General features: G+C 39.2%; 1 protein-coding gene across 4 annotated transcripts in view; it reads right to left on the bottom strand.

Annotated features, from left to right (window-relative positions):
• Positions 1–2,797: 2,797 nt before the first annotated feature.
• Positions 2,798–17,158, bottom strand: part of mdfi (MyoD family inhibitor) — a 34,842-nt gene continuing 20,481 nt past the window's right edge. For 3 of the 4 annotated variants that reach the window (XM_082532802.1, XM_082532800.1, XM_082532801.1), the window contains exons 4-5: positions 8,561–8,914; positions 2,798–8,098 (exon numbers count right to left, since the gene is read on the bottom strand). In XM_082532802.1, coding sequence (XP_082388928.1) covers positions 7,845–8,098; positions 8,561–8,914 — 608 coding nt within the window. In that variant the 3' untranslated portion in view covers positions 2,798–7,844. The remainder of the gene's footprint in view (positions 8,099–8,560; positions 8,915–17,158) is intronic. The other variant, XR_014276729.1, reaches the window with a different exon arrangement.

The following is a 17,158-nucleotide window of genomic DNA, read 5'->3' as shown; positions in this document are numbered from 1 at the left end:
TTTAGAGCAAAAGTATTTGGTCCAAAACATAGTCTCTCTGGTACAATGAATAAAGTCTGTTGTTTCATAGCTTTAGTTGTATAAATGCTCACTCCTTCATGTGTTGTGACCCCTGTGGGCTGAGCACTTATTTGCATGACAAACAAGAAAGAACAAAGTACTCATACTCAGGTTTGCAACACGATGTAGCATTTTTGTAGCTGTGTCCATCAATTTTAAACTCGCCATCCATGCCAGAAGGTGCATTTGAACCAGAATTGTAGTTTTGAACCATTGTAAGATATGTTGCCAAAGCACCCATGAAAGGTACAAAATTGAATAAGCTACAAAGGATGCATAATAGCTGACAGTGTAATAGAGGTCCTGTTCGAACAATAACCCTTACAAACGTAGCCACACATGAAGGTTACATAGTTGCCGTTTCATACAATAATCACATCAGAAAAGGATCAGGCATATTGTATGAGTTCTGTCTCTGTTGTGGCTTTCCTTTGACCCACTATTAATAATAAATCGAGTATTTCCTTCTCCAGGTGTCTTTCTGACTTTAGTGGAGGAAGGGAGAGCTGTGTTTGCTGGGAGCCAAGGGCGAGTGCCTTGTCATGTCAGGGGTATTAATTTATGATTTCCATCCCAGCTTCTGACCTCATCACCTCCATTAGAATGCAGCCTTTGTAATTTCATGGTTAATATTCAATAGCCACTTGTCCCCGGTGCCTGCTTTGTGCATGTGAAATTTCTGGTTTGGGGTGGGGCGTGTTGGGGGGGGGGAAATCATTTTCGATCTATTCAGTTTGTGTATGTGTTTGTGCATGTGTGTGTTCATGCAAAAAGGAAGCAAGGGTTGACTGCAGAATAGCTTTCTGCAAAACAGTTGCAGATGTCCAGAGATGTCCTCTGTGTCTCTACTCCCACCGAGGAGCTTGAATTGCGTCTCTGTCTGACCCGAGACATTTGAAACGCCTCCCTCATACACTCACACACATACGCACACACGTACACACACTAATGTGCACATAACTTACAGTAGCTGACCACTTGCATTAGAAGCCAAATTTGGAGGCTCTTGCCATGGCACTCTGCACAAGAAACAGAGGTTGGCCAGCATCTCACACCCAGTGGACAGCACACACTTAAGTATGCATAGACGCGTAAGTGCTGAAGACAGAAGTTGCTTTCATGAGAAAACACTACTGATCACAAAAGACAAAACACGGGGAGACATGAAAGAGGAGAAAGGGCAGAAAAAGAATACAATTTCAAACAGTAAACGTCTGCATTTCTCCACACATTGGCTTGAATACACATTCCTACTGAACAAATTGGCAAACTATTAAAAAAGAACAGATTAAGGAGCTCTGTTATGCATGAGTCCCAGTGTTGCTCTGTTTTCTTCCTCCTCTTAGCAGAGAACTCAGAATCTGTTAGGGTTACATGTATAATGCTGCAAAATCTGACAATGTTAAGTGATGATTGTAACAGTATCAAAATTCCACAAACAAAAAGAAACAGTATTAAAATGGACAAAATTGCCATAACCCAACCCTTCTACCATGCAATCAGTTTATTAACCACAGTATGTGTTCGATCTTTGGTAGTAAAAAAAAAAAAAGATTTCATGACTCTTTGCAGTCAGTACATCCCATGAAACAAGTACAGGTGGTACAGTTAGCTTTATCAGCAATAACGTGAAGTGATTGTTTCCTCTATGTCCTCATCAGTTTGTTCTATTGTTGTGCAGGAATTCTGGTCAACTCCTCTACACACTATCGCTTCAGTTCATTGAGGTTAGCATGAACTGTTTATGCACAGCTCTCTTAAAGTCTTGCAGCAGCAGTTGGGTTGAGCTCTAGCCTTTGACTGGACCATTGCAACACCTTGATTCTTTTCTTTTTCAGCCATTCTGTTGTAAATGTGTCCCATTTCCCAGGCTTTAGCTGTCTAACAAATAGCCTCACCATTCACTCTAGAGTATTTTTATATACAAGACAAGACGGACTGACTGCAAGGTGCCAGGTCCCTTGGCTGCAAAACAAACCCAAGTCATAACTCCTCCACCACCGTGCTTGACAGTTGGTATGCGGTGTTTGTGCTGATACGCTGTATAAATGGCAGCCCGTCCAAACAAGCCATATTTAGAAAGTCTTAGAAAACGACTAAATAAGTGGCTTATTTGGAAGAGGACTGTAGAGTCTGAGATGTTACTCTTGGGTTTCTTGCAATTTCTCTGAACTTTGCATGGTTTAAACATTAGGATATCTAGTCCTGGGAACATTGTGGCATTATCTTATCAGACACCTGAATGCTCCAGACAAGCAAAATGCCAGAAATCTTCTGGTATTAGAGAAGTGCCCACCTTTGCTGATGATTAGTTAATCAAGTGCTTCTGATTCACCCTCTTCATTTTTATGGAAGCAGTAAGGGTGTACTGAGATTTTCATGGGACTGCACAAAGTCCTGTGAAAATGTTCTTTTTTTTTTTTTACAGGACTGTAAGCTGAATGGAATCTGAACACAAATGAACAGCTGGACACCGTCAAGTATAATGTAGGCTGATGAGGGAAACTAGTGTGCCTTGCAGTCCGAATGGGAAGAATACAACTTGACTGGATATTGAATTTTTGTTTTTCAAAACTACTCAGATTATGAACCAGCATTTTTTTAATGTTAACATAACAAACACACCCAGGCTGCAAGCAGGTTTGAAACCAGAACCTTCTTGCTGTGAGGCAACAGTGCAAATCATCACCCTCATAATCCCACAGTGTGTTCACATGAAGAATGAATGGCAGATGTGTGGAGTTCACATTGTTTATTCAGTATTAAACAAAAAGTTAAGGCAACGTTCAGAATAGCAACTCAAATAGACATTACATGGGAAAAATGTAAACAAAACAACATTATAGTGGACTACAGTCTACTAACATTTAAGCTGGGATATGGATAACTTTCATACTATTAACAGAGATGGCCAGCCCTTAAATTCAATTTGGAAATTCAATTCTATTCCATCCCCATAATAAGATAAAAAAGCCATAAAAGCCAACAGACATTTCTTTGGTCAATGTGAGTAAAAAAACCCCCAAAACAATAATACTGAGTATGAAAATCACTAAAAGCAAACTTGTTTTCTTCCAGTATTACCATAATAGCTTCTCTGAATACAAGGGAAATATTTGAAATGAGATGATGAACTGTTTGATATAAACACATCAGATCCACATCTCAAAACCATCTCTATGTTCTAGAGATTGATCTAAGTGCAAAACTGGCGCTCATCTAGGAACTTTCAACGTCCAGACAGAGAGTGCTCTCCATCACCAGACCAAGTAAACAGCATTTTCAGTACCTCCAGACCATATCCATTTTCTATAAGCTGGGAAACAAAACAAAATAATATGAAATGACTGAATCATAAAATATATTTAAAGAAATTTAACTGAACTGTACAATTTTTTTTTGTTTTTCAACGCAGACATTAACCTGATTTTTTCTGCATAGTACAACCTGGATTCAAACAAGCTGCACCTTCTTCCTGAGCGTTTATAGTTCACAATTATGTTTTATTTTCTGAAAAGCTTAAGTGAAGCTACTTTTGGAAAAATGTAGAACTCACAAGATAGTGGCAAATGTTAACAGAGTAAAAAAGCCTTTGTTGGAGAATTTAAGTTACATAAAATAAGTTAAACGCAACAAGCAAGTTCAGTGAGTTTCCCACACTGAATGAATCCTGGTTTTAAAGGCCTAAAAGATTGCCTGCTTTACACTGGAGTCTGAGCTCAGGGAGAAACTGCAGCAGAGTGCTAAGAGCCTTGAAACTTATAGTCTGGGATTTTGATAAACCATAAATGATTAGAAAAAGCATTTCAAATGGGTTGTCTTTGTTCAAGGCATAAAATTTGATGGTAGGAAACATGAAACTACGTATTCATAATTTTACACATCTTAGCCAAGTAGATTGCATGATAGTAAGGTAAACTAACTGGCAGAATGGATATTACTTGCCAGTAATAGTGATTTGCTAACCTATGGCTGTTGTCATTTATAGCAGTTGATAAAGGATAATTAAAAAAAAACTAAAGACATGGGAGAAACACCCTTAAATCATGGGTGTTGACGATGTCCACTAGAGGGCACTCTGCAACTTATGTGTTTGCAACACGTGTTTGGAACAAACACAACAACCAGCAGAGTCTGGAAAATCGTAAACAAGCGAATAAATAGCTACATATAACAGATGTTAAGGAAATCCTGTTTTGTGTGCATGGAAGAAAAAACGATATGGGCCGATATATCGGAATATCAGCTTTTTACGTCACGAAATATCAATATCGAGCTTTAAAATCTCATACTGGCTAGGCTCTACATAGAATAGCCCTTCACTTTTTAACAATAGAGTCTGGTGGTACTATTATATTTGTTGACTCTGTAGCAATGCAGGCACATAAATGAAATCTATTCCAGTGGTACAAAACTATTTTTATTATTTATTCTCCATTGTTAACCCTTTACAGCCGATCGGAGCGGGCACGGAGGAGTTGTACTTACATCTGATGCCATCAGCTTGTCCTAGGTCACAGTTTCCTTCCACATATAGCTTTGCAAAAACTGCATAAAAATCACTTGCAGCAACAAAAACATGATATTCCAGAAACACGCTTCGCCGATCCGATCAGCTGTTTGTAACACTTCCTACATCCATCAGCGCGAACTATCACATGACCGCATGACCTGCCCGAAACCGGAAGTGACGTCATTTTGCGGAAATGTAGTTTTTTTTACGATCGGGGCCTTATGAGCCTATACTTTTAAAAAGTTATGTTTGAGTTTATGACTTTCTGTGTCGTTTCTGGGATGCTTAGGACTCATATTGCACTGCTGGAAATAGTTTATTTTGATGCATATGCTGTTATTTTGCAAATTTGCATTATAATATTTATTTTCGTTTTTCCTGCAGTGTATAAAAATTGGTGTATTTCAAAAATAAAACTATGAAGACACTCAAAATAAATTTCCTGTGGTGGGAAACTAGTTTGTGCAACTTTTTTGTATTTACAGTTTTGAGGGATGAGCCTCTTAAATTTCTCTAACTAGAAATATATGTTAAAAAAACAAAAACGATTTTCAATTTTTTTGTAGTTTATTGCACTTTTTTGCAATTTATGTAATTACTATGCACCTAATGCAGACATATTATTAAAATTTAGGCTGTAATGGTTGTATTGATGTATAGCAACTTGAAATGCTCCCAAAAATGGCTCCACAGCATGTAAAAATATAATATAAGCTCTGGCGGACTTGGTTCTATGGTAGGTCTTAAAGGGTTAACGAACCAGTGTTGTTAAGGAAATGTTAACTTTGCACACACCAGAGATATTTGCTTTAGTCTGGTGACACAGAAGTAGATCCCTAGATGAAGCACCATTATATGAATATCCACTTGGAATATTTTGTAAATAAAAAGAAATAATATTGTTATCACTTCTACACATGCTATAACCTTGGATAATTAGTTCTCCCTTCATAAACCTCTCTGTACTTTAATAATGGCATGTTTTCCAGGGCTCTTTGCATCAGTTAATCAGAATGTCCCTAAATTTGAATGATATGTCCAGTCAGGTATTAATTAGAGATGCACCAATTGCATCTCTAATTCTCTAATTCTAATTCTGCAATTCTGGGTGGCTGCTGATGCTATTAAAGATTTTTTTGTTTTATTTTAGTTGTTATATATGCCCCCATTTTCTTCCATGGAACAACAGAAATCTTCATCATAAAACGTATATGTACTGCTTGAACAGTATAAAAGCAACATTTAAAGACCTCCCATGTACCCTTAATGACAAGTTTTGACACCTTAGTATATATCAATAAAGACGTAGTTTGATGACCATTAGAATAGTTTCTGGGTTTTTCCAAGGGTAGCTACACAGGCAGAGACCACCCTGACTACGATATGATGCGAACGCAGTCATCTTGTTCTACAAGCAGACCTGAAATATGAGAGAAGCCGCTCAGTTAAGAAAAGAGCTTCAAAGATTACTACTAGTAAGGTTTCAAGGGGTAAGGAGTTAAAACATTTCAGCCCTTCTTCACAATGTCATTGAAAATTTAGTCAGCTGAACACTGATGTCAAAATCAGGCACTCCTCTTGAGTAATATTTGCTGGCTTCAGAATTTTTTACTTTGCTGTCAGGAAGTTGATTTAAACTGTAGTGTGTTTTCATCATCAGTGTGAGATTGCAACCCTTAAAATAGGGTTTAATCAAACACAGCCACATTAGCCAGGCACATTAGCACTTCTATTTACATGTAATTATAGGTCAAGAAACTGAGTTCCAGTAACAGTAAACTATTAAAAAAAAAAGGATTTCTCTAACAGTATTTCATCAGAGAAAAGAGAGATTTGTATCAAGTAATTATAAAATGCACAACAGATCTAGATGACATCTCAAGAGGTATTGAGTTGAAGAAGGTATGCGCCGGAGCGCACGAGAGTGCAGGCCTGCTATCAAAAGTGTACCATTCATACTACGAGCACATGGATCTAACTTAGCATAATGTCTTGAGATTTTCACTCAAGGAATTAAATTAGATGTTGAGCAATGTCTGCCTTACAGAGAGCCCGGCAAAACCCGATAACACAGAAATGTGATTTTCACATTAGAGGAGAGATGCAAATATCTTAACTAAAATCTACAAAACAAGGATTAATAGAGATTTGGTAAAGGCAAAGAAACTACTTGAAAATTCAGGCCTTAAGCTAAGCCGAGGCCATTTGTTCACATAGCATGAACGACGGAGGAAAAATGAAACGTATTAAAAAGGAGATGATGCCTTCCAGTCCTTCACCAGATGAGCGAGAATTCATTGAATACAGTCAAAGCCCCTAAAATAAAATGTAAAAGTAAACAAGATGCAAAATATTAAATGAATTTTCACATATTAAAAAAAAAGACTCTACTGCAAATGCTATCAACCATTCGCTCTGTGATGTCTGTTCCGTACAGTACTGATTTAACAGGACTCAAATCTAGGCTGAAGCACAACAATCTCATGATGATCTCTTTTCACAATAGGTCAGTCAGAGAAAGATGCATATTAACAAAAAAAAGTCACTAATATTGCCACAAGCCACCATTTATGTTTTCTCTGTTTTGTACAATGTAACAAGGACAAAGACAGGGCTGGATTCAACGTTTGACTGTGTGTGTGTGTCACAAAGGCCAATGTACGCAATCAAACTACCAGACTTTAACCTTGGAAAGGACAGAAGGACAGACTGCGTTTCTACTGAGATCTGAGCATCCATTTTCCCATTATGCTGCTGCTCTTATCTACAGAAACACTAAAATCCGGTTAAATTGAGCCATTTTCTCATTTGCCTTTAGAGGTCATTTTTCATGCTTGGAGAACTCCAGTCATTCAGACGGCACAAGGGGCTCCATTGTAATAATGGCTTGTTCCATGAGGGTCCAGAGTCTGCATAGCCTGGCATACGCTCATAGACCACAACTACAATTCAGTCCACACCATTCACCCAGCTGTGTAGCAATGACCCAACAGCAAAGACAACGAAGTGAAGTTTACTGTGTCATTGCGTGATCAGTAAAGGAAAGAATAAATCACCGGTGACCGATTTCAGCATTAGGTCACAATCTTTCGCCTGTAGGAAACATTGGACATTTTGCGGAGCCTACAAGACCAGCCAATACAGTATGAACCGCAATGTCCAGGGAACAGCGACTGGGTGTAGCACTTCTTATATCTGACAAGACGCTGCTCGAACTTGCTCCTGGGCTTTGTAAAAATGCATAGCAGATATGTTGCGTTGGCTAAGGGCCTCAGGAAGAGAAGCAAAGGCTGCAGCACTCCATGCAGATCTCCAGGCAGTCTGCAGACTCACAGCAGGCGTCAATGATCCCACAGTCCATATCACAGGGCAGGTCACAGTCGCCACATTCCTCGGTGATGCAGCAGCAGCAGAAACACGAGTCCTCTCCCACACAGGAGCCGCATGTGGCACAGTCCAGCATAATGTTGCACAGGGTTAGAAACTCACAAAAGAGACACGCCAAAATACAGTGAACACAGCAGTCTAGAGGGAAAGAGACACACAGAAAGAGTTTCGTCAGCTAAGCCAACTTCAAAAACCGAAGTGATGTGAGATAAACCTGGATCTTAATGGAGGACTGCCGATTGGGAGTTATTAGAGTGACAAGGTTAACAAATTCTGACATTTTCCAGCCTGAAGTTTGTTCTCCTTTCGATTTTGATTAATCCATTTTCAGCTGCCATATACAGCAGGTTAACATTTATACATGCAATTTACATTACAGATTATAATAGGTGAGAAGTACTGAACTCAATCAATTACCTTTTTTGATGACTTTTTTAGTTAAAATGTATTGCCACAGGGAAAATATGCTAGGGGAAAACACAAGTCTGCTCTTCTATTATGAACGGCCAATTGGGGGAAAAAACAAAGCAAAAGTGAACTTTGCTATCACTCCCTCCCTCTCCTCCTGCTCCAGTCTTTGTGTCAGCATCGGTATCTCACCGTCCTGTGCCTCTGTGGGAATCTGGGAGCTGTTGCTCTTGGAGCTGCTCTTGCTTCTCTTGCTGCTCTGTGAGTTGATGGAAGGGTTGGACCGCAATTTCTTGGTGTGTTTGGGTCCCGCTGAAGAAGATGAGGAGGTGGATGAGCCGCCTCTCGGTAGGGAGCCCAGCTTAGGATTCCTGACCCCGTTGGACTGGAGTACATGCGTGTGAGGTGTGTGCGTGTGATTCGGACAGTGCGTGTGAGGGGAGCGTGTGTGTGCGTGGTTCTTGGCTTCACTGCGTATCTGGCTGCTGGGCTGTGACCGACATGGCTGGGTGTGGTGGATGGGCGTGGATCTGGCTGCCGGTTGAGCTAGGGATTAACAAAAGTATATCCATTAACAGCAGGCTCACATAAACTTTATTTTAAATGAATATCATTTCAAATCAGTGCAGTTCAGTAAAGATCAGTGTTGCTGTACTTATGATTTTATGTGCTCAATCATTTGGCTGGACAAAGAAACATTGATCTTCATTTCATACTTCACCTAACAAGGATCAAATCTAAAAACTTCAGAAAAAAATCCATAAAATTTTACAGCATTTATACAAACGGGATGGAACTATTTATATTATCTGTTGGTTGTGAGGAGTCTTTTGTGTGTAATGAACCTGTTCTGTGTGAAGCTCTGAGACTTGTCTTAATGTCCGGGCAGATGCGGTGTCATCGAGAGGGAGGTTTCGGGAAATTGAGTCCAATTACAGAGTCCACCCTAAAGGAAACTGCTCATGGGAAGCACTATGTATTTACTGAGCTGAACCCTGAACTTACTTGTCTAGACTCTTTCACAACTAGAAAGAAAGAATGAAGAGTTTGACAGACAAAGAGAGGAGTTTGTCTCTAGGTAGAAACACCTCCATGTGATATTTTCTGCAAACATACTTTTGTTCCAAGATAAACCGTACCTAAAACGCTCAAGCATTATTCACAAGTGTTAAATTTTGCTCAGTAATTTGTATATTTTACCACCAAGTGTTATGGAGTATTAACAATTCAGCTAGAAAGTAGAGGGGCAGAAAAGCTCAGTTTCACTGCCAAAGCAAGCACACATACTCTGAAAATGAAATTATGGAAGCCTGTTTAAAAAAAGAATAAATCATGTTAGTATTTAATACGATTCTATAGATATAGCTCTACAGTTCTTCCTTACCTAAAACCATGTGCAGTGAAAAGGTGTGGTAAGAATGAATGTGGCGTAAAAGACCAAACAAAAGTCTAACACACACACACACACACACACACACACACACACACACACACACACACACACACACACAGAGTGATCTGTAACTATGAGACATGTCTGGAACATGGAAACTGTGTGTTCGATAAGCACTCAGAGACAGATAACCCAACTAGGCATGTTATGATTGGCTGGTGGCTGTGGTCACAAAACCAATCTGTGTTATTAAAGATTCTGTCATTCAGCGTTTTTATAACTTTGCTCCAGATGTTTGGCAGACTGCAGGCCCAGAGTATGTGAATATGTACGTGCACAAGTCTGTTGACATGATCGCATGTGCAGGGCCAGTATGAGGAAGCCATACTTTCTTCTCTAAAGTATGTCAAAAGTCTTCCATGTTATTCTCTTTTTTTTCTTCTTTTCCCTTTTGTGTGAGAAATTCGTACTGCCCTCTGTGTTCACCCCTTCTCCCTTACACTCTCTGCGTATTGTCACTCACTTTTAGCCTTTTTGCAAAATACTCTATTGTAACACTCTGACCCTAGCAGAATTTATGTTGGAAAGCGAAGAAGGGGGTTAGTCAAACTGTAGCGGTACTGTGCACAGTTTTTCACTTTCCTCTTTAGTTTCTGAGAAAATCATATGTCCTGTGAGTTTGTGGTGCGTGAGTGTGCCTGTGCGAACAAAGTACATAGGTGGATTTGGCAGAGAGAGGGACGTGGAGTGAGGACTGTCTCCAAACAGAGCTTGAGGTTAGGCTCATACACACATATATGAATACAAGAACACGTGTGAACACACACTCATGAACACACACAGAAAAAAAACAAGGTCTCTTTGTCTGTGATCAAGAAAGTTAGTTAGAAAGATGAAGTGAAAATAAAATAGGTCGCTGCTTGTACATTTTTGGACCAGGAGGATGCATGGGTGTGACACATAAACACAATGATTCAGCTTTAGAGGGAGCTGGGAGCTGGTTAAAAATAACAGCAAATAAAGAGCCAAATGATTGCGGGATTAACATGATGAGACTGGGAAACCACAGTGTGTGCATGTATGGCACGTACACAGCTGCGTTGGCCACTACAGGTCCTGCAACCTCTAGTATGAAATGTGCATGCGCAGGTCTATCGGTGCCGAGTATGAGTCACCCTCGGATGAATGCAGCAGCACGCTGCCATTTACACACCCTCCACCTCTTCCTCCTGTCCTGGCGGTTCTCAGCTACATAAACACAGCGACTGTGAATTCTGTCTGTCTCTGTTCTAGCTGCTCTGTCCCACTGTGTCCTGTAAAACTATAACATTTCTAATCAAACTAAATACTTAACCCGAATACAGCCTTAACAGCACGTGAAGAAAAGATGCATGCAGGATGAGCCTCCTGACTCCTAAATCTATATGCAAGCTTTTGTGCACTATTAAGCCAACAAGCTTAGCAGAGTAATCTAGATGTCAGAGTATTTTCTGATAACTGTGAACGTTAAACTTTATATTCTAAATGAAAACAGTAAATTTGGATTGCTTCAGGTTTTTCCCCAGTAAACATCTATATGTATGCATTTAATTATGAAAATCCAGAATGATCTGTACTGCATAACATACATGGAAACAAATCAGTTTCTCATCATCTGTGTCTGTGCATTTGAAAACGAAGTGCATGTAATGTCCCCCAGCTCCCATATTCCCTCTGAGTTTTTTTTCCTTCATAGTTTGATTGTTTTTAAAAAGCTGGCCAATAAGTGCGAAGTACTAAAACTATGAGAATTGGAAAATGATAAGCGAGTGTTGTAAAGTGCTATTTAAAACAGTTTTCAATGAGACTTCCCCACATTTTTGGCTGCTATACAGAGCTGTAACCAGCATTACAGTGTTAATGAGGCTTGTTTAGTTGCACCCACTCACTATGGTGAAAAGTAATGTGAGAGCAGAGTTCAGTCAGAGGCACAAGACTGGTGACTCAACATGAGGTGTGTGCAGGATAAAAGTGTGACTCAGTTTTGGCCACAAGGTTCAAACTGCTGTCATTTTAAATAACAAAATATTTGTTCTTAAGAATCTTGAAACTTATCATTTTATCCTTGTATCCATGCAGTTTTAAAATATTGTCACTAAATTCACCCATAACTGGAATATACTGTACAAACCATTCTGAGGCGTTGTCGCTGTTACTATAAGTATGGTTGTTTAAATTACTGTGGATAAGCCTGAAAACTTTGATGGATTTCTTATAGTGTTGTTGCTACTATTCATAAAATTAGATTTGAACACAGCATCACAGAAACCAAATTTCTGCAAGAGACAGATTTAAAGATTTCTTGCAGTTATGTTAAAACCAGTGTTGAAAAAACAATTCTGAAAATATATTTTTGCAAGCAACCAATTACTTCTTACTGTAAGTGCTAGCTAAGCTACCAAATGGAGGAGTCTGGTTTGCTTAACTTAGCTTCTTACAAGCATTTGAAAAACAAAGCATTCTATGAAATCATGTAAAAAACTAAGTACACTCTTACTATTAGGAATATATGAAGAGATTAAGAGTGTAAGTAGCAACCGTGTGCTAAGTGATCATCTGCAAAAAGTGAGCGCCTCTCTGAAAGTTTTGGCAGCTGTTGAAGTCAGTGACAGTGCAATTAGAAGAAGACTGAACAAGTTTGGTTTGTATTAAAAGGTTGTCAGGGTAAAAGAAGATTCAAGGGCAGAGAAAAACCAAAGTGAAAATGTTTGGCCATAATGCACAGCACCACATTTGGTGAAAACCAAACACAGCATATCAGTGTAATCACCTCACATCACCCGTCAAGCACGGTGGTGGAGGGGTTATGATTTGGGCTGTTCTGCAGCCACAGGATCTGGACATTTTGACTCAATGAGTTGACCATAAAATCGTCTGTTTATCAAAATAATGTAGAGTCAAATGTGAGGTCAAATTTCAGAAAGCTAAAGCTTGGCTTAAATCGGGTCATGTAGCAGGACAATGATCCCAAGCACATCAACAAAACTACAGCAAAATGGCTGAAAAAGAAAAGAATCAAGGTGTTGCAATTGCCTAGTCAAAGTCCAGACTTAAACCCAAGAGAGCTGTGCATAAATGAATGCCCGGAAATCTCACTGAACTGTAGCAACGTTGTAAAGAGTGTTTCAAAATTCCTCCACAACAATGTGAGACACTGGTAGTCACACAGAAAGTGATTACTTCAAGTTATTGTTGTTGGAGGTGGTTGTACAAGCTGCTGAATTATGGGGTGCAATTTTCACAAAACGCACACTGTGGCAACTAATTAAAACGCTCTACACCTCTAAGTATTTAGGAAAGCCAGCGCAAGATCAAAACAATCTCTCACAAAGCTAAATGATTACAAGTTGACTTTGTGTCTGCACATATTTGCAGAAGCTTTTCTATACTACAAAAAACAACAACAAAGTCTGACTTGCAACTTGCCAAGTACAGTTCTATATTGCATTTTTGCACTGAAAGATGAAATATGACATTTGGAAACAAATGCAACATTTGACTCATTTGTGTGTTTTTCAACAGACAACACAGTGTGCAAATCACAAATTCAAGAAGGAGGCTAGGTCTGAATTTGAAACCAAAGCCAGTCAACATGCAAGTATAATATAATACACAACAGCATTAATTACTTGACCTGAGTTACCAGCCAAACACTTTGTTGACACATGACCCCTGTGACATCTCATAACTGAATCGCCATCCTTCACCTTGTCACCATGCTATGTGCATATTTACAAATGACTAAAAAGAGATGGCAAAGAAAGGGTAAGGTGAAAGAGAATCTAGTCACGAAAACAGAGAGGGAAAACAGTTTGAGCCCAGTGACTGGTCTTTAATTAAAAGCAACGTCACAGCACTGTTAGATTTCCCGACAACAACACGTTGCACACTCCTCCCCTTTGATGACAAGATAATAACAAACAGCTCTGCTCTGGGTCGCCTTTTTTCTCATATACATTCATCTCATACAGTGAAGATGCTGCAAAATAATAAAGATAAGGAAATGGAAGTATGAGAAATATTTCTTCAGTTGTGTCGCTGATTAGGCTACGCGTTTTATTGTTTCCAGTACCAGTGAGTGTAAGCAGGAACAGCTGTGAACACGTGTCCTGCTGTGACCATGACGTCAAAGACAGTGGTGTTTCATGACATCAGTGACTGAAGTGTGTGTCTGAGGGAGCTTGGGAAGGTGTGTGTGTGTGTGTCTGTTCCACTTAAACCATAACACACTCAGATATGTCTGCAGATCTCTTGGCACTTTGTTCTCAGCCGGCTTGCCCAGGGCCAGACACATAATGAAACTGTGATGTCATCACCGGGAGACAGAACATACGAGCTGTGGATTTTTCTGTTTATGCTTCTGTTTCTTCACGCCGTCGCTCCCAAACACTCTGATGCACACGCAGACATATACGCAGATGTCACACAGCCATGATCTCACCACAGACCTGAGTCACAGCTACTTTATGAGGTCTACATGCTCATTATGAAGCCAGATACACAGATGATTGATTGACTGTTTGCAGACCATATTTAAACTGCATTCATACTGATAGAGGCCCTCAGACGTATAATTATGCAGACAAGCAGACATAAGCTGTCAGTATTCACCTGAGTGAGGGATAAAGTTTAGAAACTAGTATTGTTTCCTTTGTGGTCATTGTGTGATTGTGTAAGTTTTAAATGGAGAAAGCTATGGATGAAGGCAATGAGGACGAGTCCATGGAAGCAGATTTTGTTTAAGCCCACTATAGTTACATAACTCACTCTGTGCAGCAAATGGAGCTGGTGGGTTTCACGGTTTTTACTGGCAAATAAAGCTGAAGGAAAGAGACAGGGAAAGGCAGACAAACTTCTAGGGCTTCCAGTTCAGGTCTGAAAATAGACGCACACAGCAGACAGGACAGGTAGAGGCAAAAAATAGTCCAAGACAGCAGATATTCACACACCTACTCAGTTCAAAACAAACTCTGTTAACCTACTTATAGGTTTCCTGCCTGAAATCTGAAATACTCTTTATATAGTTAGAAAAGTAGGATGAGACAGCATTGTGTGTTTGTCACAGATATTGGCCCTGGATTCCAGGAAATGCGCTCAGAGTTTTCTGACTATGCTCAACCCCCACCTTCTCACCCCCGAATTCCTCCTTTCATTCATCACCATTCTTTTCTTTAGACAAATTGAGACTCATGCTTTTTAAGTATACATTTGGGAGTGTTTTTACTGTGAAATTTTACCTAATAACATATAACATATTAGAAATAGTTTAGAAGTTAAGCCGAGAATGTTGTAATTTCAAAACAGAGTAAAGGCAATAAAAATAAATGCCATTTGGTAATGACAGCAAAATTGTGCAATCTTTGGCTTTGACACAGAGAGTTTGAGCTACTGCACAGCATGGAAAGTAAAAGCAGCTCCTTTGTGCAGACAGAAAATCACTAGACTAGTAATAGGAGGGAGGAAAATGGGTTTTGGTGCTAACTGTGTGACTTTGTATAGAGAATTGTTAGGTGTTGTGCTACTAGTCACCAGCAAATGAGCAAATTGATACTGAGGGCTGTGCATACACCCAGTGTAGAATGTGATGACTGGACAGCTGGAGAGGTTAGGAAGTAGTTTAGACTTGAAGGGCGTAAATAAAGCAAACACAATAACCTCTCCTCTTGCAATTTTCTTTCTTCAGTGCTATTGCCAAATAGGTATTTTATTTTACAGCAGTGAAAAATGTTACTGGCATCAGTAGACCTGTTTCACGGGTCGAATTAAACAGCACCAACAAAGACATTAAAACTGAAATCTGGATTTGCATTGCAGCAATAATAAAACAGACAAATAAATCACACTGACTTTTTTTTAAAACGATTCAAATCTACCATAATCCCAAACAGTATGTTGTGTTGTTAAATCTATTTTCCTGGATGAGAACTGATATAGGAATATGAGAATATTTATTTTGTTTATTTTTAAATTTTATGTACCCTCCAACTTAAATCTTGTCCCACAAGCCTAAACTAAAGATGATGAGGATGACAGCTCGAGCAAGCAAATGGATAAATGGTGGAAGAATGCCATATGTGAATTTGTCTCTAATTGCCACATTTCATTAACTTTGCATGCAGTTGCACCTACTCTTAAATGTGTTTTTGTTGACCAAGTTATAAATCCAAAGAAGCCGAAACATTGGCTTCTTTTAATCTCATCCAAGTACGCTTAACTCAGACAGGCTCAGGTGACTCATTTCAAAACTTAAGTGTGATTCATGAAGATATGCGACCTGTAGCACAGTGAGACTGGTTATGTTTCCTCAAAATACAACAAAAGAGATGAGTCATTGCAGGATCGTTTTGATGCCTTGGGCGAGATCAGGATAGTTGTTAAAGAAGAGTCTTTGCATGCCATGTTGCATTTGTTGTCTCTCTCAAACCAGCATAGCAAGCAGCATGACATTATCTGATCATTCCCTATCATTGTGTGTATCATGCACACACACCACAACAATCATTGCAAGCAATTTTAAGCTATTAGTGCAGACTATTGCGACAAGACAAATAAAAAAATAAAGAAAAAGAAATTTAAATCAATCCACCAGCTTAGAATGTAAGTGAAAAGTGAAGAGGTGCATTAAGTTGGGGGAAAAAAAAGAAATTTGTATGACACTGAGGTGGTAACAAAGCATACTCCGTCGCATTACCTTTTAATTTTGTGTATATATATTTAGCTTATTGTGTACTATAGTAATATATGTGCTTTTACAATGTATTTGAATTGCTGCTAGAACAGTGTAATTTCCAATATCCACCTTCACTATATAATGATCTCTATGCCATGGGCCTGCTCTGTGCATCATGGATGAGTTTAGTGGGGAGAGGCAACAAATAAGCTGTACCTATAGAGGGAATATGAAAGATTAAGTCAGCTTCTGCTACCAAAAACTTGGGCTAATGCAGATGTACTTGCCCTCTTTCTAATGGCCAGTAGCGGGAGTCTCTTCTGTTTGGAAGAAGAAGTCTCACTGCATAGATGTCTTTGAGAAAATTAGTTTGCTGCTAACTTGATTTATGACCTCTGTAAACACTTTCTTGAAACGTTTATTGTGTTTAACATCATCTATAAAAAACATGATTTTCATTTTGTTTATTATAATCCCCATTTGAGCAAACCAGATGCAGGGCTTGTTCGTAATGCAGTGTAGCTACATTACGATTCACAAGATGCTACTAAACATGTGGATTTGACCATGTGTATCAGTCAAATTCCCTCCTTGCTTTTTAGGCCTTTAAAAAAAACCCCAAAGATGGTGACAGCTGGGGCTACAGAGCAGGTGATTACAGAATTACATGAAATCTATGTGATTTGAC

Source organism: Aulonocara stuartgranti (genome assembly GCF_965226115.1).
Source record: "Aulonocara stuartgranti genome assembly, chromosome: 5".
In the NCBI taxonomy this organism is placed as follows: Eukaryota; Metazoa; Chordata; class Actinopteri; order Cichliformes; family Cichlidae; genus Aulonocara; species Aulonocara stuartgranti.
The sequence above is the reverse complement of the archived record's forward strand: the minus strand, read 5'-3'. Positions and strand labels throughout refer to the sequence as shown.